The 17,832-nt window shown below is 33.4% G+C and overlaps 1 protein-coding gene and 2 pseudogenes across 1 annotated transcript; 1 reads left to right on the forward strand and 2 right to left on the reverse strand.

The window, feature by feature from the left end:
- The first annotated feature begins 1,550 nt into the window (after positions 1-1,550).
- LOC120147155 (peptide-N4-(N-acetyl-beta-glucosaminyl)asparagine amidase A) lies at positions 1,551-3,598 on the forward strand. Its single transcript, XM_039160592.1, is given in 2 exon segments — positions 1,551-2,657; positions 2,660-3,598. Coding segments are annotated over 2 exon segments (1,794 nt in total). The 5' UTR covers positions 1,551-1,564; the 3' UTR covers positions 3,361-3,598.
- Positions 3,599-3,808: 210 nt separating this feature from the next.
- Positions 3,809-7,189, reverse strand: LOC120147041 (annotated as a pseudogene).
- Positions 7,190-9,893: 2,704 nt separating this feature from the next.
- Positions 9,894-14,148, reverse strand: LOC120147023 (annotated as a pseudogene).
- Positions 14,149-17,832: the final 3,684 nt, after the last annotated feature.

The following is a 17,832-nucleotide window of genomic DNA, read 5'->3' on the forward strand; positions in this document are numbered from 1 at the left end:
ATATGATGTTAGTTAAAATTATTATAAGCTTTTAAGTTAATGATTAAATGTTAAATTTGTATTTTCAAATAATCTTGGTTCAAATTCCTCAATTATATTTATCACTTTTGTTTTTCAAATTACATTTATCCCTCAATTTTTGGTATGATTTCATATTTTTGTTTGTTTTTCAAATTATCATCAAACGCTTGCCGCTGTGTGCAAATCATATGTGCAGCACGTCCTTTGGAGCAGTATGAGCATAACAATGAAGTTGATGCTAAGTTTGGTCTTCATGCCGAAGCATAACAGTGAAGTTGATACTTATCGAAAATGGTGAAATTTAGTGATAAAATTTGGAGGGATCAATTTAAAATTTTTAAAAATTTAGAAGTATAAATTAAAATTTTTGAAAAGTTCAATTTACATTTTTCCAAAAAAATTAAGGCCTAATTCAAATTTTTAAAAATTTGAAACTTAATAATAATTTTTAAAAATTATGAAAATTATGAGAGGAGTTTAATTAAGAACATTAAAAAAAATTAAAGCATAATATGATTTTTTTAAACTTTTATAGGAGTCAAAGTACTTTTTTGAAAATTTTAATGTTCTAAAATTAAAATTTTCAGATTTTTGAGGGACCATGACCTCCAGATATCTCCATTGTGTTCCGCCTTATCAGTCTTGAACTGTTAACAGAAATTATTACATCTGTTTTTCTTATGTTAACAGAGACGTTGTTTAATCATGCAAGCCTTATCCAAAAGTGGTAGAAGTCTGTAACCCTCAAAGGAAACTAGTCTTACAAGAACCTAAGTTACCATTTGGACTGCTTCCTCCGAGTTTTATTGATTATGTTGTTAATATAGTTAACCTCAAAAATGATTTCACATCGACCACAGAACTTGTTCGTTTATTAGATTCATTAGATACAAAGATAAAAAATTTAAAGAATATACATTTTAGCTTTTACTCCATATTGTCAACATATATAACCTAAATACAATATGCCTATATAATTTAACCCCATTAAATTCTTAAACGGAACTAATATGTATTAAATTATAATGTTAGTCCTTATAATTTTATTTTTTAAATACTTTAATAGATGATGTAAACCTATGAAAGACGTGTGGATGACGATCTGCACCTTCTCTTAAGTGCAGACAGTTCAAATAAAATTCTACGAAGACATGAATGGTGATCAACGTTTTGCGAGAAAATATGTTAGATTTATAATATTAAAAGAAAAAATATGACAGATAATTACTATGTGTAAGGGTGATATTTCGATAAAAACATCAACATTAATAACTATTTTTATAATTTACTTTTTTTTAAAATAAAATGACAGATGTCACTATCTTTAATAAAGAAGATGTCACTATCCATTTGAAAGAGAGGAATGGACATTGAATAACAAATGAAAATGTGAAGGGACTGACAGTCACAGTAGGCATTGAAAATTGTCATTGTCGTAAACATAAATAACTTTTCACTATTTTGTGTTTTTGCTTGATGAAGCTTATATATATATATATATGAATCAAGAACATGCAAAATAACTAAAATCAACCCCCAAAAAATGAACTACTTCCGTTACTTAGCTTCCATTTGCTTCTTTCTCTTCCTCGCCGGAGCAGTACAAACCACCGTCCCTGCTGCCGTTTCACTTGACCGTTTCCTTAAGCCTATAAAAGCACAAGAACCAAAACCCCAACCTCAAGAATTCTTCGAGTTGGCCAGTCCTCTACCGTCCGATCATCTCACTCCATTTTGTTCCCACACCGTCATCAACCATTCATTCGCCAACACGATTGGTTCACCTCCTTTCTCCTCCACTTACTCTCCTCCTTCCGATTGTCCTGCGCCCTGGTCGCGCGTCGTCCTCGATTTCCGCGCCGCATCTTCCGGAGAACAATACGACCGAATCGCGGCCATCTGGCTCGACGGCGCAGAGATTTTCCGGACCAGCACGGCGGAGCCGACGGAATCGGGGATCTTCTGGAAAGTACGAAAAGACATCAGTAGGTACTATTCGCTCCTTTCTAAACCCGAAATTAACGTCACCATGATGCTCGAAAACGTCGTTAACGACGTTTACACCGGCGTTTACGACATCCTCGTTTCGTTTCTGTTTTACAAAGAAGACATCGTTCCCAACGACGATAGGGTTCCGTCAATCACCCTCCCAAATAAAAAATTGGGAACCGCTGAATTGGGATTATTCAAAACGCCACCGGATTTGATCATTCCGATTTCCAGCGACGGCGAAAGAGGGTTTTGGTTCAAAGTAGAAAGCGAATCGGACGTTCACATCAAAAAAGTGAAAATCCCCAGAAATACCCTTCAAGTCGTTTTGGAGTTATACGTGTCGTTTCACGGCAACGATGAGTTCTGGTACTCGAACCCGCCGTATTCTTATATCAGAATGAACAATTTGACAACGGGGCGTGGGAATGGCGCGTACAGGGAAGTTTTCGTGACGATTGATGGGAAATTTATCGGATCGGAGGTGGTTTTTCCGGTGGTTTTCACTGGCGGAGTTAACCCTTTATTCTGGGGACCGGTGGTGGCGATAGGAGATTTCAATTTACCGACCTACGATCTGGATTTATCCCCATTTTTGGGGTGGTTATTGGACGGAAAATCTCACGAGATTCGGATCGGCGTCGATGATGCATATCATATTGGCTTGTCGACGCAAATTTACACGTCTGGTTGGATCATGAATCTTCGACGGTTGAAGCTCAATCAGTTGTTTATAATAGTCCAGCACTTACCATTTTAAGAAATGAAGATTTTAGAGATCTTGATGGAACTTTTAGGGTTAAAGCCAAGAGGAAAAGTGAATTTGCAGGTTGGGTTAAGTCCAAAGCTGGGAATTTCACCACCATTGTTTCACAACAATTCAAGGTTACGAATTTGGTGAGGTACTACTTCAATGGAACATACAAGATTGTTCAACAGATATTCAAGGCAAAGAGGGATTCCAGGGTTAGAGAGGATTCGGGTGAATTGGTCGGTCGTACGATTGTTCGGAGGCAGTATCCGTTAACTGTGATCACGTCTACTGTTCCATTGCAGAGTAATGGTCCCTCAGGGTCCATGGAAGAGGATATGTATATGATGATCACCAATGTTTCTCATGCCAAGAACGAACGACGGGTTAACGGATTGTCTTCGAGTATTCTTTACAACCGGCAGGAATCGGAGGGGTGGATGAAGGTTAAGGGTCATTCGGTTATCTCTGGCAACTCATCCACATGGCAAAGATACACTTACAGGGACGAGTTTGGTTGCTATTCTCGGACTGTTTTGGCAACCGAAGGCAAGCTTGCCATCGACAATTCAACATTCTCTTGTGCAGCTTCTACGTAGTTTCAGTTGTCTCCCCATTTCCAGTTTGATTTCATCAATCTGTACCTTTCAATTCATTCCAAATAGTACTTTGTATGTAGTTTACAAATTTGTGTGCCAATTTAGCTTCTAAGTTACTCAAATGGAAACTTCATTAATTTCACATAAATTGTCTGCATGTATAAGCTTCACGAGTTTTAAATTAGGCAAATAAAAAACGTGTAGAATACACAACCATACTTCTCATTTTTTATAGAGAAAAATAAAATCTGTATTCGATACATATTCTGAATGTATAAAAATTTAAAAGAAATTGAATATACCCGTGTCGAATAAAACACTCGATTTGAGTCCATGTAGTCCAAACCCTCTGCTGGACCTGTTGTTTATGGATGGCCAAGCAAACTCAGATATTTGAAACTGATAAAGCTATTTTAATGCTACAAAACTCGTATATTAAGCTATCTTAATGCAGAAGCTAGATAATCAATGGTTAAAGTCCAACCTTAATATAGGAGTGGAAGAACCTTCACAGCTGTTCATGTTTCCTATCAGTCACTGGGACGCCAAAAACCCTTCTCGCCAACAAGAAATTGACCTTGATAAAGAGTTGTCGACCAATGAAGCGAACGGAGTATCGGATTAAGCTTCTTAATGGTGTCCATATTATCTTGGACCAAATATACCCACCGGGTCTCAGAATGCGATCAATTTCCACAGCTACATCGATGATGTTGCATCTAAGAGAAGCAAAATGTCCAACAACCATTCAAACATAAATCGAATAACTATGAAATTATATGTAGAATACAGAGATTGGCTTTATTTGATCACCACTCCGAGTATAAATCAGATATAAAGCAAACATTTATTTAGATCAGTCAGGTTTAAGTGTTTATTGCAACAGGTACCTATCTTTTAGGTTTTTGAAGAGAAAGCTGGAATGCAGTAGATCGTATTTCCGAGGGTAAGTATTGAAAGACTCACACCAGTCGTGATAGACTCCAATCAACCCCCTTTCAAAAATAACAGACAAGGTATCTGGTGCATCAATTGGTACGACATTCATCACCCAGAGAGGTTGCTCAATAAGCGCCGCAGCAAATCTGCAAACAACAATTTCAATGCGAGCATGAGAACTCTTACCAGAGTAAGTTTAGCTTGATACATCAGATGGCAGTGGAAATACATATGATGACAAAAGAAAAACTGGATCAAAGAACATATCAGAAAACGAAAGCATTGGTCTCGTGAGAAAACAGCAACATACCACATCGTATAACTCAACTCATTAGAAGTGCTAGAAATGTGAGTTCATTGTTCACTTTTTTCACACATAAAAAAACTAAAAACTAAAAAAAATGTTATATTTCTTACCCTCCATAACCAGCATTCATATCCATCGCATTTCTTATCCGTGCCAAGTTTATAGCCAGCCCATCAATACACCTCCGATACAAGTGCTGCCCAATGTTTGGTGTCCTCATTGAATATATCTTCAGCATCTGGTTCAGATGGAAGACTTGGAGGCTTACTGCTAAGCCTTTGAGGCCAAGATGTGGACAATCTGAGCAAATTACTCATGCTGTCGACTGGAAGACGTGAAATACAATAACTGAAAGGCTCATACCTGTTACAGTCGATAGACATCATTAGAATCTATTTCAACAGAAACGAAGCTAACACCACATATGCGAACATTATTTTAAGACATAACTCTCCAGTTTAAATTGCTTCAGTCTAGACATATGAAGTGGAAGATAAAATAGTAAATCCATGCGCATAAGGATAATACTCTCAAAAATTTACCATGAGACATTCTGCTTGGTTTTCTGTTCACACAAGGGTGGAAGTCTTTCTTTGCGCTGTTTGTAACAAGAATGAGGAAGGCTTTTGATATATTATGAGCCCAACTCCATTTGAATCAACAGTTTTGGCACAACCTTCCAGCATATGGCTGTTGTCAAAGCCACCATTGCTGAAATATATACAGAATATTGGACCAGGTTAGCACATCTGAATTTTAATTATGAGAAGGCAAAATGAAATAAATGAGGAACAAGGAAAATCTAGAGAAGGGAAAACAATAATTCCATGATATGCGAAAAAAAGGAAAGATGAAACAAGGAAAATAATTATATACCATACCATCTGCATCCCAGTGAACTCTGCATCGTGCACAATGTATCAAATCATATGCATTGTCCGGAAATGTCAGCTTTTGTGTACCGATGATGGAAAGTATAGCAGGAATTCCCCTCTCAATAGCAAACTGTATCTGAGCTTCATGTTCATCCTTCGGGTCAACTGACATGGTAATTACATCTTTATCCAGCAAATAACCACCAAAGCTAGCAACACCACATCCAACATCTAAAATAACCCTAATGTTCCTCCCCCATTTAATAGCTGGTAAAGTCTGGAAGGGAAAAAACATAAGGGAGAGGGGGAAAAAGAAGACTCAAAAGAAAGAAAGAAAAAGTTCCGGGGTCTACTCTTCAACTAAGAGCAGATGACAAATCAGCAATCAAATGTCAACTTGCAAAAGGATTGGAAAAATCCAGTACATACCTTGTGTATGAAATCAATATAGCTATGAACACCATTCTTAAATTGAGTACCACCTCCAGGGAAAACAAAATGATAACCAGATTTACGCACCCAGTTCTGTTCCTTCTTGTATTCCACAAGCTTAGGATGAGGAACATTGCTATACCAAATCTACAAACGAGCATGAATATGTAATATAACCCTCATATTCAGCAAGTAAAATAACATCATAAATGTTTAGACATGAGAAACTTCTTTCATACTACAACTTTTAGCACCTAGCTTCCCAAAAACTGTCCCTGATGAATATCAAACTTTAGTTCTTTTTATTTCACTCCTCGCATATAATAGGCCATGTTACTCGAACTTGATTGTGAGTGTCGAAAATGTTTATATGCTCTATATGACATTGTTCAATTTTTTCTAAGTTAGTTACATCTGTATACACGGACATTGATACTTCCAGAAAAACGGAACTTAGGAATAATATAGCAATGGTAGTAATTCGGCAGACTTAAGATTAAAGAAACAAAATGTTTAAAATCACCATCACGACAAAGACAACTACACTAATATTTACTAAATCACTAAATGTTTAGAATTTTCAGAAAATTTTCAGTTTTATAGATCACTTTGGCACTAAAACTACACAACTACAATCTAAATAAGAGCACAAATAATAATAATAATAAAGAACCAATATCTTACCAAAATAAAAATTGAAGCTCAACATGTCCCTGCTTTTAGGCCAACGAACCGGAACCTTATAACTGATCGGCAAAGGCACCAAACATCTCGGACTCGGATCCGGACAATGCCTTTCCCTATGCTCCATCCGCCTCCTCGATTGCAATTCCTTTATCGCTCGCCAATTGTCCAAACACGGTATATAATCCACCGCCAACGCACCTAATTTACAGTTCTCCCATTTTATATCCAAACTCCATTCAAGTCCACGTCACCAGCTGCCGCGGCACTCGTTTTTGAAGCCGGTTCCCGCAAGGAAACCCCGGCATTGTTTGGCTGGGAGGAGGAGGCGAAGGTGGCGGCTGAGTTAGGATATCGCGAAGGTAGTGGCCAAGGCTGCAGCGGAGGAGGAGGCTGAGAAATGGTGACGTGGAGGTCGGTGGAGACTAGGAGGGAAGGGGAAGAGAAAGTGGAGGAGTTGAATAAGAGGAGGATTGTGCAGTAATTGAGGAGAAAGATAAGAGCGAAAAGGAAAGGAGACTTTCGTTCTCTGAAGATTCTTTGAACGGAAATCGCCATATCTCCGTTTTTCTTTGTTTGGATCGGAGGAAAAGAGTAGGGAACACAGTTGAGTAAAATTAGCTATGGGAGTTGCAGTCTCTTAATTTTTCCTGTTCTTTTTTGCTTCTAATATTCAATTTTGTTTCCAATTTATATTTTTTAATATTTTACTCATTAAATTAATACATTCAATGAATTATCTCTATTTATTTCTAATATTTATTATTGATAAAATTATTTTTTATGCAAACACAGCCATTAGATTTATTATGAAGAGAAAATATTTATAACTATAATAAAATTAGTAGATTAGACACATAGTTAGAATTTTTTTTTATAATCATTGATATAATAAACTAATAAGTCAAGATCATACAAAAATGATAAAGAAAATGTTAAAATTCATTCAAAAATACTTGAACAAGAAACATATATGAACAAATTTTACTGTATCAATAACGAATCACGACAAGATTAAACAACTGAAAAATCATTGTATCCAAGTCCAATACAAAATCCAAAGCAGGGAAAATCAACAGAATAACCAACAAACATTATCTTAATTAATTGAGATGACATCAAATTTAATCCTCTAATAAAATTAAATGAAAAAAATGATCAAACGACCGAAAATATATTATAAAAATAAAAGAAAGTGTGTCGTAAAGATAAAATTATTAAAAATAAAAAAATAAATATATAACATAAAAAGTAAATAAAAGACAAAGATATAAACGATACTGACGACATCAAGATTAATGTTTTCGTCTGTTAAAAGAAATAAAAGCGGCTGACTATGGATATATCAACAATCGATTTCATTTCTAATAACTAATCAGTTACCTTCTCATTAACTCTACACTTAGTTTATTCTCATTATATTCTCTTAAAAATACGAAAATAATTTATTATAACTTCTAATTAAACTTATAACTTACTTGAAATGGAACTTTATTACCCATATACATGATTTCTAAAATTAAATTATAAAAAATACTCTCAAAATTATTTAGATTTCATTCTTATAATGTAAAATAAAGATACGTTCAAGAGAACGTACGTTTAACAACATACTTTTATCTTACACAACATCCTAGTTAACAATAATTTTTTTATTTACATGAAAAACATATAAAACGTTTTTGTTATACGAATTTAGATGATCCAAAATTTCACGATGTTTTGAAAGTCGTACGAATTTAGATGATCAGAAATTTGTTGATGTTTTGAAAGTCGTAACCTATATGATCTGAGTTTGCAAATAAGTTGAAGAACATAATCTATGAGAACATGACCTTCGCCCTGTTCACGATGATGGAAGGTAATGCTTACCTTGGAGATGTCGCCAAAGACTTCATTTTCTTCTATACGATCAACTCTGCATGCTGGCAGGCGAAGCCATGCTCATGATCATGGCACGAGCCGAGATAAAGACCAAAGTGACATCTACTTTGGTTTTAGGAGTCATTGTTTGATCAAATGAGTTAATTTTTTTTTAAATTATTCAAATTGACAAATCTTATTTTATGATGTAAAATTGATTTAAGAATTTTTGAATCAAATTAGATTTATGGAATTCATGCTGAATTTTTTAATTTCTGCTTAAATTTAATTATAAAAAATTATAATAATATTTAATTTCAATTTAAATAATTTTTATGACTACATACAATACATATATATTTCTTCATATATAATAGACATATCATACAAAATCGAAGGAATCGACTTAAACTTGAGAATCGATCTATTAATTACTAAAAATTTTGAGTTATTCGAATTGTTTTTTATAACTCAATTTAAATTTGAAACTTTTTTGGGTCGAGTTTATAAAAGTAAAACTCGAAATCATTTAGAGTTGAATTGAGTTTTGCTCACCCTTATTTAATTTGATGCTGTCACCAAGCACCAGAATACTCCTCAATGATGAAGTTCAATGCCTAGAAACAGCTCCGGCAATACCCCTCCACCGGAAGCACCAAACTTCGTCCGTCCCAGAAAAGGCTGTTATCCTCTATGACACCCACGATCATATTGAATGTCTGCTACTCCAATGACTTCCAAAAATATTATCTGATCCATGTGGAAAAGTGATTCTCATTCAAGAGTTTTTACAAAATGAGAAGCTAAAAGGAGTGGTCAATACAAGTGGGAGAGCCAATATCATTGTAGGGATTATGGAGGTTTTCTTGAACCATTTCGTCTTTAGGGGTCCTGAAATTTTCAATTCCTTGTCGAAGAAGATGAACAATAAGAATGACGATCGGAAGAATGCCAAACAGTGACAATGATGATAGGAACAATGCCAAACAATGACACCAGTAATCCCAATGACGGCTACCAATTTGAAAGAAATAGAAGATGAATTTTGAAGCTTAGGATTCTCAAACGACCACATGAACTGTAACAACAGTGAGCCATACAAAACACCCCAAAATTCAATGACTATATTGCAAGATTTAAAAGTTTGAAGACCACAATACAAGCATCCTAAAAGTTTGAGAACTATTTATGTAGTTTACCTTACATATATATTTATGAATATTTAGTAAGAAAATCATAACAATGTAATTTGAATTTTTTTATAAATAAATTTAGAACTAGAATTCCAATTTATATCTGTAATAATCTTCTTAATAAAATATTGAAATGAAAATAATAGCAATAAAATGAACAAAAGTAAAAATTCAATATGGCAAAATAAAAATCTAATGAAAATATTTAATCAATGCAAGATTCTCACATACCTTTGTCTATATATGATATTTAAGTATATCCTACATGAACCCTCCAATCAGATATAAAAGACCACGTACCCAAGATATCTCGTCGTACAAAATCGGTTTTGTGTTAGCAGTGGAGTTGATCGAGAATAACTCACCTAAAATGGCAGTGTTTGTCGTGGCTGAGAATCGCGCATTAAGAAAAGGAGTGACAACAAGGAAAACCGTAAGAACTATACCTTGCCTTTCTGTTTCTTTACAATTCAATTCCGTGGGCCTGTGCATCACCATTCCCCCACCGAAGAGCCAACGGAACATTTGATAACTTACTGGTTTCAGTCGTAGGTGGCTGATTGAGATCAGCATTACATAGGGTATCGTAATCGTGCTTTAGATGGGGTTGGACAATTTTATCCTGGAGGTGAAATCTGCAACTGTTAGGAGAAAGTAATTTTGTTTATAGTTTGGAAGACGGATATATGGTTATGATACCTTGAAAACTTGAAACGGACAAAAGTCGGTACAGCCACAACCCTATTCATGAGAAAAGAAATGTCAGCATCAAACCAATATTAGAAGATGTATACATGAGAACAAATAAGAATAGTAAGCAGAATCTTCCAATATTCCTGACTAAGTTCTAAGCAACAAGAAACGGGAGGTTTTCATGGGATTCACTATTTTTTGATGTAACCAACATTTCAACCCACTGACAATGTCGCTAACACTAAAATTTCATGTTTTCCCAAACTAGAAACGGACGGAAATAGCATCCCCTTTGCTGTATAACCATTCTTCTAAAAGAGAGAAAAACTTCAAAGTCAAAAGATAACTAACAGGCATCGGGATGGGATGCTCATTGTGTAGAACATGCACAAAGTATTTGCTTGAAGAATTTGCCGGACAGCTATATAAGACCAGCATATTGTTCCCAGCAAAAGGTGCCAAGTGCTGCCTCTCCACTTCCTTTTCTGGGGAGGCTTAAGAGGGAAATCCAAAGGCTCCTCCTTTTGTATTCGTTCAAAATCTGCAATGTTGAAATAAATGCCAAAATATCAGAATACAGTAAAAACCTTACACACATGAACATAATATTGCTTTTAAGTATTGAAGGATATCAAGGATACAACAATGTAAGGATGACAACACTGACCAGATCCTTCAAGGAAAAGCCCGATCAAGCATGAAAAGGAACTAAGTTTCTGCATGTGCAAAACGAAGTCTTGCCTTCTCATAACTGCCAGGTACTTGGTTACCTAAACATCAAGAAAATACTGGAAGTCAAAATTGAAAACAAGCCATTATCAAGCAAATACGTCTTATTTACTTAGGTGCAGTTCTTGAATTTTCTACCTAATTTTCTCTATAGATTCTAGAATAAAAACTTGCAAGGAAAAGTTAGAAGTCGGTTAATTATGCATTACATATGCTCAGATGGTATAACATGATAGTTGAAATGTGAATTATTCTGCCCTTACAATAACAACAGATAACAGCATCAGTAGGATAAAGTAATAGAAAAATTTATAGGCAATTCATGAATACTCATTGTGCTTACTTCTTGACATATAAAGACTGTACAACCAAAAATTCATACTAATACCTTCTTAGCCTTGATAGCTTCATCCATGGATTGCACGACATCTTAAGCAAGGGCACTCCCATTCTATAATTAATGATTTACCATAACCCTTTACCATGAACATTTGCAAATCATCCATCCACTCCAGCAAGGCAACCTAAACATTTAGACATCTTTTGAAGGTAAAAACCCATAAAGCATGGGAGATAACAAGATTGACTGAATGTACTGCTGAACTAGCATGAGAAATAGAAGGATGAATGAAACGCTTCCATCAAACTAAGGATCATGCTTCACTTTTCTAGAATATTTAAGTAACAAAGACAGTAATCTAAACAAACATGATGTTTATCTTAATGAAGCCATTATCTCTATGTATTTATAGACGTGGATATCAGCAAATGGGTATACATTGGATTAAGGCAAAAAAATAAACTGTATAAAAGTTTAGGCTGCAAACTTATGTTGACTACAGTTAGAGATGGTCTATGCTTATAGTAAATAGCTGCATAATTATTTTTGACAAAATGCCCATATTCTGAATAAATGGTTATGGCCATATATATTAAGGGTATTATTTTCAATATGAAAAGCTGTTTTTCTTAGAAAAGTGTAATGAAGCATGAAAATACCTCAGCAGGACTGAAAAGACTGCAAGCTTGATCAGTTGTATCCAACAAGGATACTTCCTACCATATTGAAAATCAAAAACCATAAATTACAACAAAAAATGAATCGATCAAACATTAGAGCTTCAGATTTCGATCAGGGTATGAACTACAAATTTACATGGAAAGAAGATGGTACCTGTTTACACAGAAACCAGAAAGAGGATATATCCTGTTTTGTAAAATTGAACTCATACCGCTTAGCTAATGAAGAGGTAATCTCAGTAAGGATAGGCTCTTTCAGCTTATCAAAAGCAGGCTCTTGGTTTTTTCTAACGTCCTGCACTCATATATTCAGTTTAAATAAGCAATAAAAAGGGAAATCAATCAAATTACACGAAAATGTATCATTATGAAAAGCTAATGGTTATAAGTCTAAAAAGATAAAGGCGTAGATCATGTATAAAAAATATGAAACGAATAAGAATACAACAAAATGAATGTTTAACCAACTTAAAATCTCAGATAATTTTCTTGCATTATAGCAATATGAAAAGAAAAAAAAATAGAAACACATAAATGTATTAACTATGATTGTGGTGCTTAAATAATAAGGATGAGACATTATCCATACCTTATAGGTTTGACAACATCAAAAAACCTCAGGATTGTGTCACTTGCTCGACTTTCACTTGTAACAGCAAAAGCTCGATGACGACTGGACCAGACTTCCTTTTCCACTAAATAGTCCCATGCCAAATGCAACAGCACTAGCAGAAGCCCGAGGAACCTTTCCACAAATTAAGAAGGAAATTCTAAATAAATAAAAAGGACATCTTCAGAGATGGGGAAAAGTAGGTATGGAGTAGATCAATATGTTACACCAGAAATTACAATCAAAGAAAAAATGCATGGACTCAAGTAGAAAAAATTCTTAAAAAGGTATTTATATAATGGTAGATAACATTTCAAATATAACTTACTTGAGTAGTCTTTATGGGATACACATCAGGGTGTATTCCTCATTAATATATCAGGAAACCTTTCCCTAACACTGATTCCAAGCTGATACAGTTCCTCTTCTCCTTTGATATCCAACTCTCCACCTTTCAGTTTTCCTTTCCAAGGAGACTCCCATTTATGAAACCAAGCAGGGACCTTTTGTAATTTTGTAAGGACAAATTCCTCCCTTTGGCATCTTCCATAAGTTCCTTTATATGAGAAGCCAACTTTTCCAACTCTCTCATCCGCTTTTTAGTAGGAGAACGTGTTCCATGTCTTGCCTAAAAAAATAAATTTAGATTAATTTTCCTTTTGTTTTAATCCCAAGATAACAGAGTTTAGCATTCAACAAGTAACAAATAACATAACCATGCTAGAAAACTGTGACAACAACGAGTCTCTAAAGGAGTCCAAATAGTAACAATCAATCTCAAACAGTTGCTACTATGTGTACATTATATAACATCAGCTAATTCAACAGCAAATCTGAAAGATAGTCAATAAAGTTAACAATTAAAGAAATTGCACACACTAATCCAATTTCGCATACACCAGTAATCAAAACTCATAGCAATCTCCTCAAAATTGGTTCAAATTAGTCAATAATCACGCTAAACTTTATCGAAATACAAAATGCAATACCAAATCTACACTTACTTTTTACGAACTCTATATCAACAACATTCTAGCTATTACGGAGAATTAGAAATTCAAATTTCAAGAAAATAAAAGCAAAATTACCACGAGGTTAAAGTGAATAGGAGTACATCCATCAGGATATCAGACGGTATAAACGAATCGTCAACAACATCCTTAACAGCACCATATCTGCTCACAAAAGAAAGGAACAAAAAATAATTGAAGCAATTCAGAAATAAACTCTAATGAAACTATGATTCAACGGTATAGTGAAAAAGAACGAGACCTTGTTACAGTAGAGAGGTGTTGACGAACATCGAAATCTCGATCAGCTTTTGAATTCGAAAGTAGCGTTAAAAACAACAGAAAAATAACTGCCATGGCCAATTTCTTCAGCGACCTTCGTTTGAAACAGTAACTGGGAAAACAGAGGGTTTAAGCTAAACCGAGAAGGAAAGCTCTGGATCTAGGTTGAACCGTTGCTAATAGTTCCATGCTACGCGTGTATTGTAATTAAGTCTGCGAGTTTTCTACACGTTGATCTGGATACATTGAGATTAAATAATTGACAATATTTTCTACGCTATGATAAGTCCGCACCTAAACTGGCGCAGCGGCTGCTTTTGCTTCCCTTGTCTTTTATGGAGAATTTTCCGCTTGACACGTGGAAACCTTTTGTGTGTTACCGTAACTGTAGGGGTGTAAAATAAATAGGGTTGGATGAATTGTTGGTGAAGCATTAATATATTGTTAGTTTATGTTTGTTCGTTTTTGATAAATAAATGAGTATGAATAAAAAAAAATTATGTTCATTTAATAAATGAACGAATACGAACAGATGTGTGTTCAGTTCATTTATGTTCACGAATAAGCTCGTTTATAAGTTGTTTTATCGACTTATTCATTTATAGTCATGAACAAGCTTGTTTATTCGGTTCTCCATTTCTTTTTCCTTTTTGTTTTTACATTTTAAATATTTGTGAAGCTAGAGATTAATTGAACAATGATAAAAATTAAAAATTGAATATATAAACGACCGATAAATAAACAATAAACAAACACTAAATGAAAGCTATATAAACACTAAACGAATATATTCTCCAACATTAAGTAAATGAACATGGACACCTTAAAAAACAGACAAACAAACACGAATACGATATTAAAAATTTAAACGAAAATGAACACATTAAAAAATAAACAAACGAATACGAACATAATCTTATTCGTTTACGTTCGTTTCATTTAGACATATGTAAATGATTATCGGCGCTACGTGGTAATTTGAAATACGGTAAAATTGTGTAAATAGTATTTTTTAAGGTAAAGTACACAAACGATCCTCCAACTATAGGATACTATTCTATTAAGTCCCCCAACTTTAAGAGTTGCAAAATAGTCTCCTATAGGAGTTGCTTTATTGAGTCAATTGACTATTAAATTTATAAGATGGTAACTAAATTATTCATTATGTTTAAACTCGTCATTTTCGTTAAAAGATTCACGGTATAAGTTGGACGTTAACCTATTGACTGATATATGATAAATCTGATCTCATAATCTAAATGACTATCATGTCTCAGTCAGTATATCAATGACAAACTCAGACGATTATTTTTTTAACGAAAAATGATGAGTTTAGAACACAATGAATAGTTGAGCGATCATTTCGTAACTTTTAATAGTCGAGGGACTTAAAAAAGTAATATCCTATAGTTGAAGGACCATGTGTGTACTTAATCTATTTTTTTAATTATTAACGAATATATTTTAGTAAATAAAGGTTAACTGTATTATACATCCTCATATTATGATTTTATTTATATAAATCCTTAATTTTTTTTAATTTTTTTTCTAATTTTATCCCTCAATTAGAACCCATTCTCAATCGATCCTCAAAGCTTTTGAACGTTTCAATTCATCTCAAGCTATCGATATAGGCAACTACATCTCTGTTAATAAAATGTTAGACCAAGCTATACTAATACATGTTTGAAAAAATAGGTTAAACTAATGAAATTATTTACATATTTAGATGAATTAGAGATGAAATGAAGATCTAAAAGATTGAGATCAATTTAAAACGAGCGTCATAATTTAGAGATGAAATTAAAATATTCAAAATTTAAATATCATTTAAAATGAAGTCATCGTTGAGGATAAAATTATAGTATTAATGAAGTCATCGTTTGAGGATAAAATTATAGTATTAACAAAATTTGAGGATTGGTTTAAAATAAAAACTATAATTTAGAGACATATAATACAATTAACTTAATTAATAATTTTTAAAAATAACATTTATTTTGGAAAGACGCACTTTTGTTATGTTCTTTAAAATACGTGTTTGACAGTACATGTCTTTATTTAAGTGATGAAAAAATTGATGAAATTCTCGACGTTTATACTGATATGGTCAAAATGAAAGGCAGGAAAAAATTAAAAAATATAATGTAAAAAATATAAATTTTGTAGTATTTCCAATCACTTAATATACATATATATTTAAAAAGCTTACGTTTAAATATTTAAAAAGACATAATATCTAAATAATATATTCAAAGATGTCATAAATGTGATTAATTTCTTAAAAATATATCTAATTAGCCTTTTTTGTTAAAAGAATTACAATTAAATCCATGTTTGATAAAAAAGTGTGGGTTTGTTAGATTTGTTCCTTTAGAAGAATGATTCATTTCGCGCCCATTAGATAGATATAAACCTTTGGAAAGGTCCAAATGCTTTACATTATCTTAGGCCTAATGGTGAAGAGTAGGGGTGCAAAATTACTCGATCCGGTTGATCCGATCCGTCGATCCAGATCTAAAAAATCGGGTAATTCTTTAAAAAAATTATCCGGCCGGGTCGGGCCCGGGTCACAAAATTTAGTTTTTCCGGATACACGGTTACCCGAGTACCCGGTTAGTTTTTTTTTTTTATAATTATATAAATATAATGAATTATTTATATTATGGATTATTATATTTTATATTTTGAACTTTTAAATTTTATGTTCGGATATTAGAGTATGTAATTCGAAGTTTCGAACATTTAAATTTGTGTATATATTTTTTAAATTAATAATTTAAAAATAAAAATTAAAAACCGGGTATCGGGTACCCGATTACCGGGTACGCGATTACCAGATACCGTAATATCCGGGTCGGGACACGGGCCGATAAATTATCGACCCGAAATTTCGGGTACCCGGATTTGCACACCCGTGAAAAGCCTACTACCAATGTTTAAGAGACAAAACGCAAGATGGCGTGTTTCTATTATTATTATTTCATTATTGTTAGGAATATTTTTAGATAACTTAAATTCAAAAATAATGATAAATGTTTATTTTATTTATTTTTAATTTAGGGATAATTTTTATACATCTCTCTATATTTTTAAAAGTAGGTTTATATTTTACCAAATAAGAAAATGTTTTCTTTTTTTTATTTGTGACGGGTTAGGTAGAGTTAGATGTGAAATATTTATTCAAAAATTAAGTTGAACGAGACTTTCTAAACTTTAATCGAGTTAGGCTCACATAGAAGAGGTTTGTTTCTTGGGTCACTTCAGGTTAGTCGAAAACTAATCTAACTAAACTCGTCCCTGATTGAAAGTATATTTCATATGCAATAGAAGGTAGTTTGGGGATTAAGGAACTTTTATTTTGGATCAAAACATACAAGATACGTAATCATTGACGTATTATGATTCAAGCTAATTTATTGTGGGTATCTTAAACACAAGATATCAAAACTTATCGAGTGACCTTATTACTTAAAGTGAGTATTGTTCTTCTTAAGGTCATAAGTTTGATTAGCTACATTAGTAGGGTGAGTATATATACATTTTTGATAATATTAATATACATTATAAATATTATATTATAATTTTAATAATTAAATAATATTAACACGTTTTTACCAAGAATTGGAAACTTGTTCGTATCCCAATTATAAAAAGAAACACAATTTACTATACTGAATGAGAAAGACAGGATGAAAACGAAAGGAAAGGGGTGGGAAGAGATGAACATTGCACAAACACCATCCCCAACAGTGAGATTATCAATGTTAAAACAATCAACTTTAATTACGACCGAATCATCACAGAAATAAAATAAAAATTATGATTCTCGAAA

The sequence above is a fragment of the Hibiscus syriacus genome, unplaced genomic scaffold (genome assembly GCF_006381635.1).
Source record: "Hibiscus syriacus cultivar Baekdansim isolate YM2019G1 unplaced genomic scaffold, ASM638163v2 tig00110933_pilon, whole genome shotgun sequence".
Lineage (NCBI taxonomy): Eukaryota > Viridiplantae > Streptophyta > Magnoliopsida > Malvales > Malvaceae > Hibiscus > Hibiscus syriacus.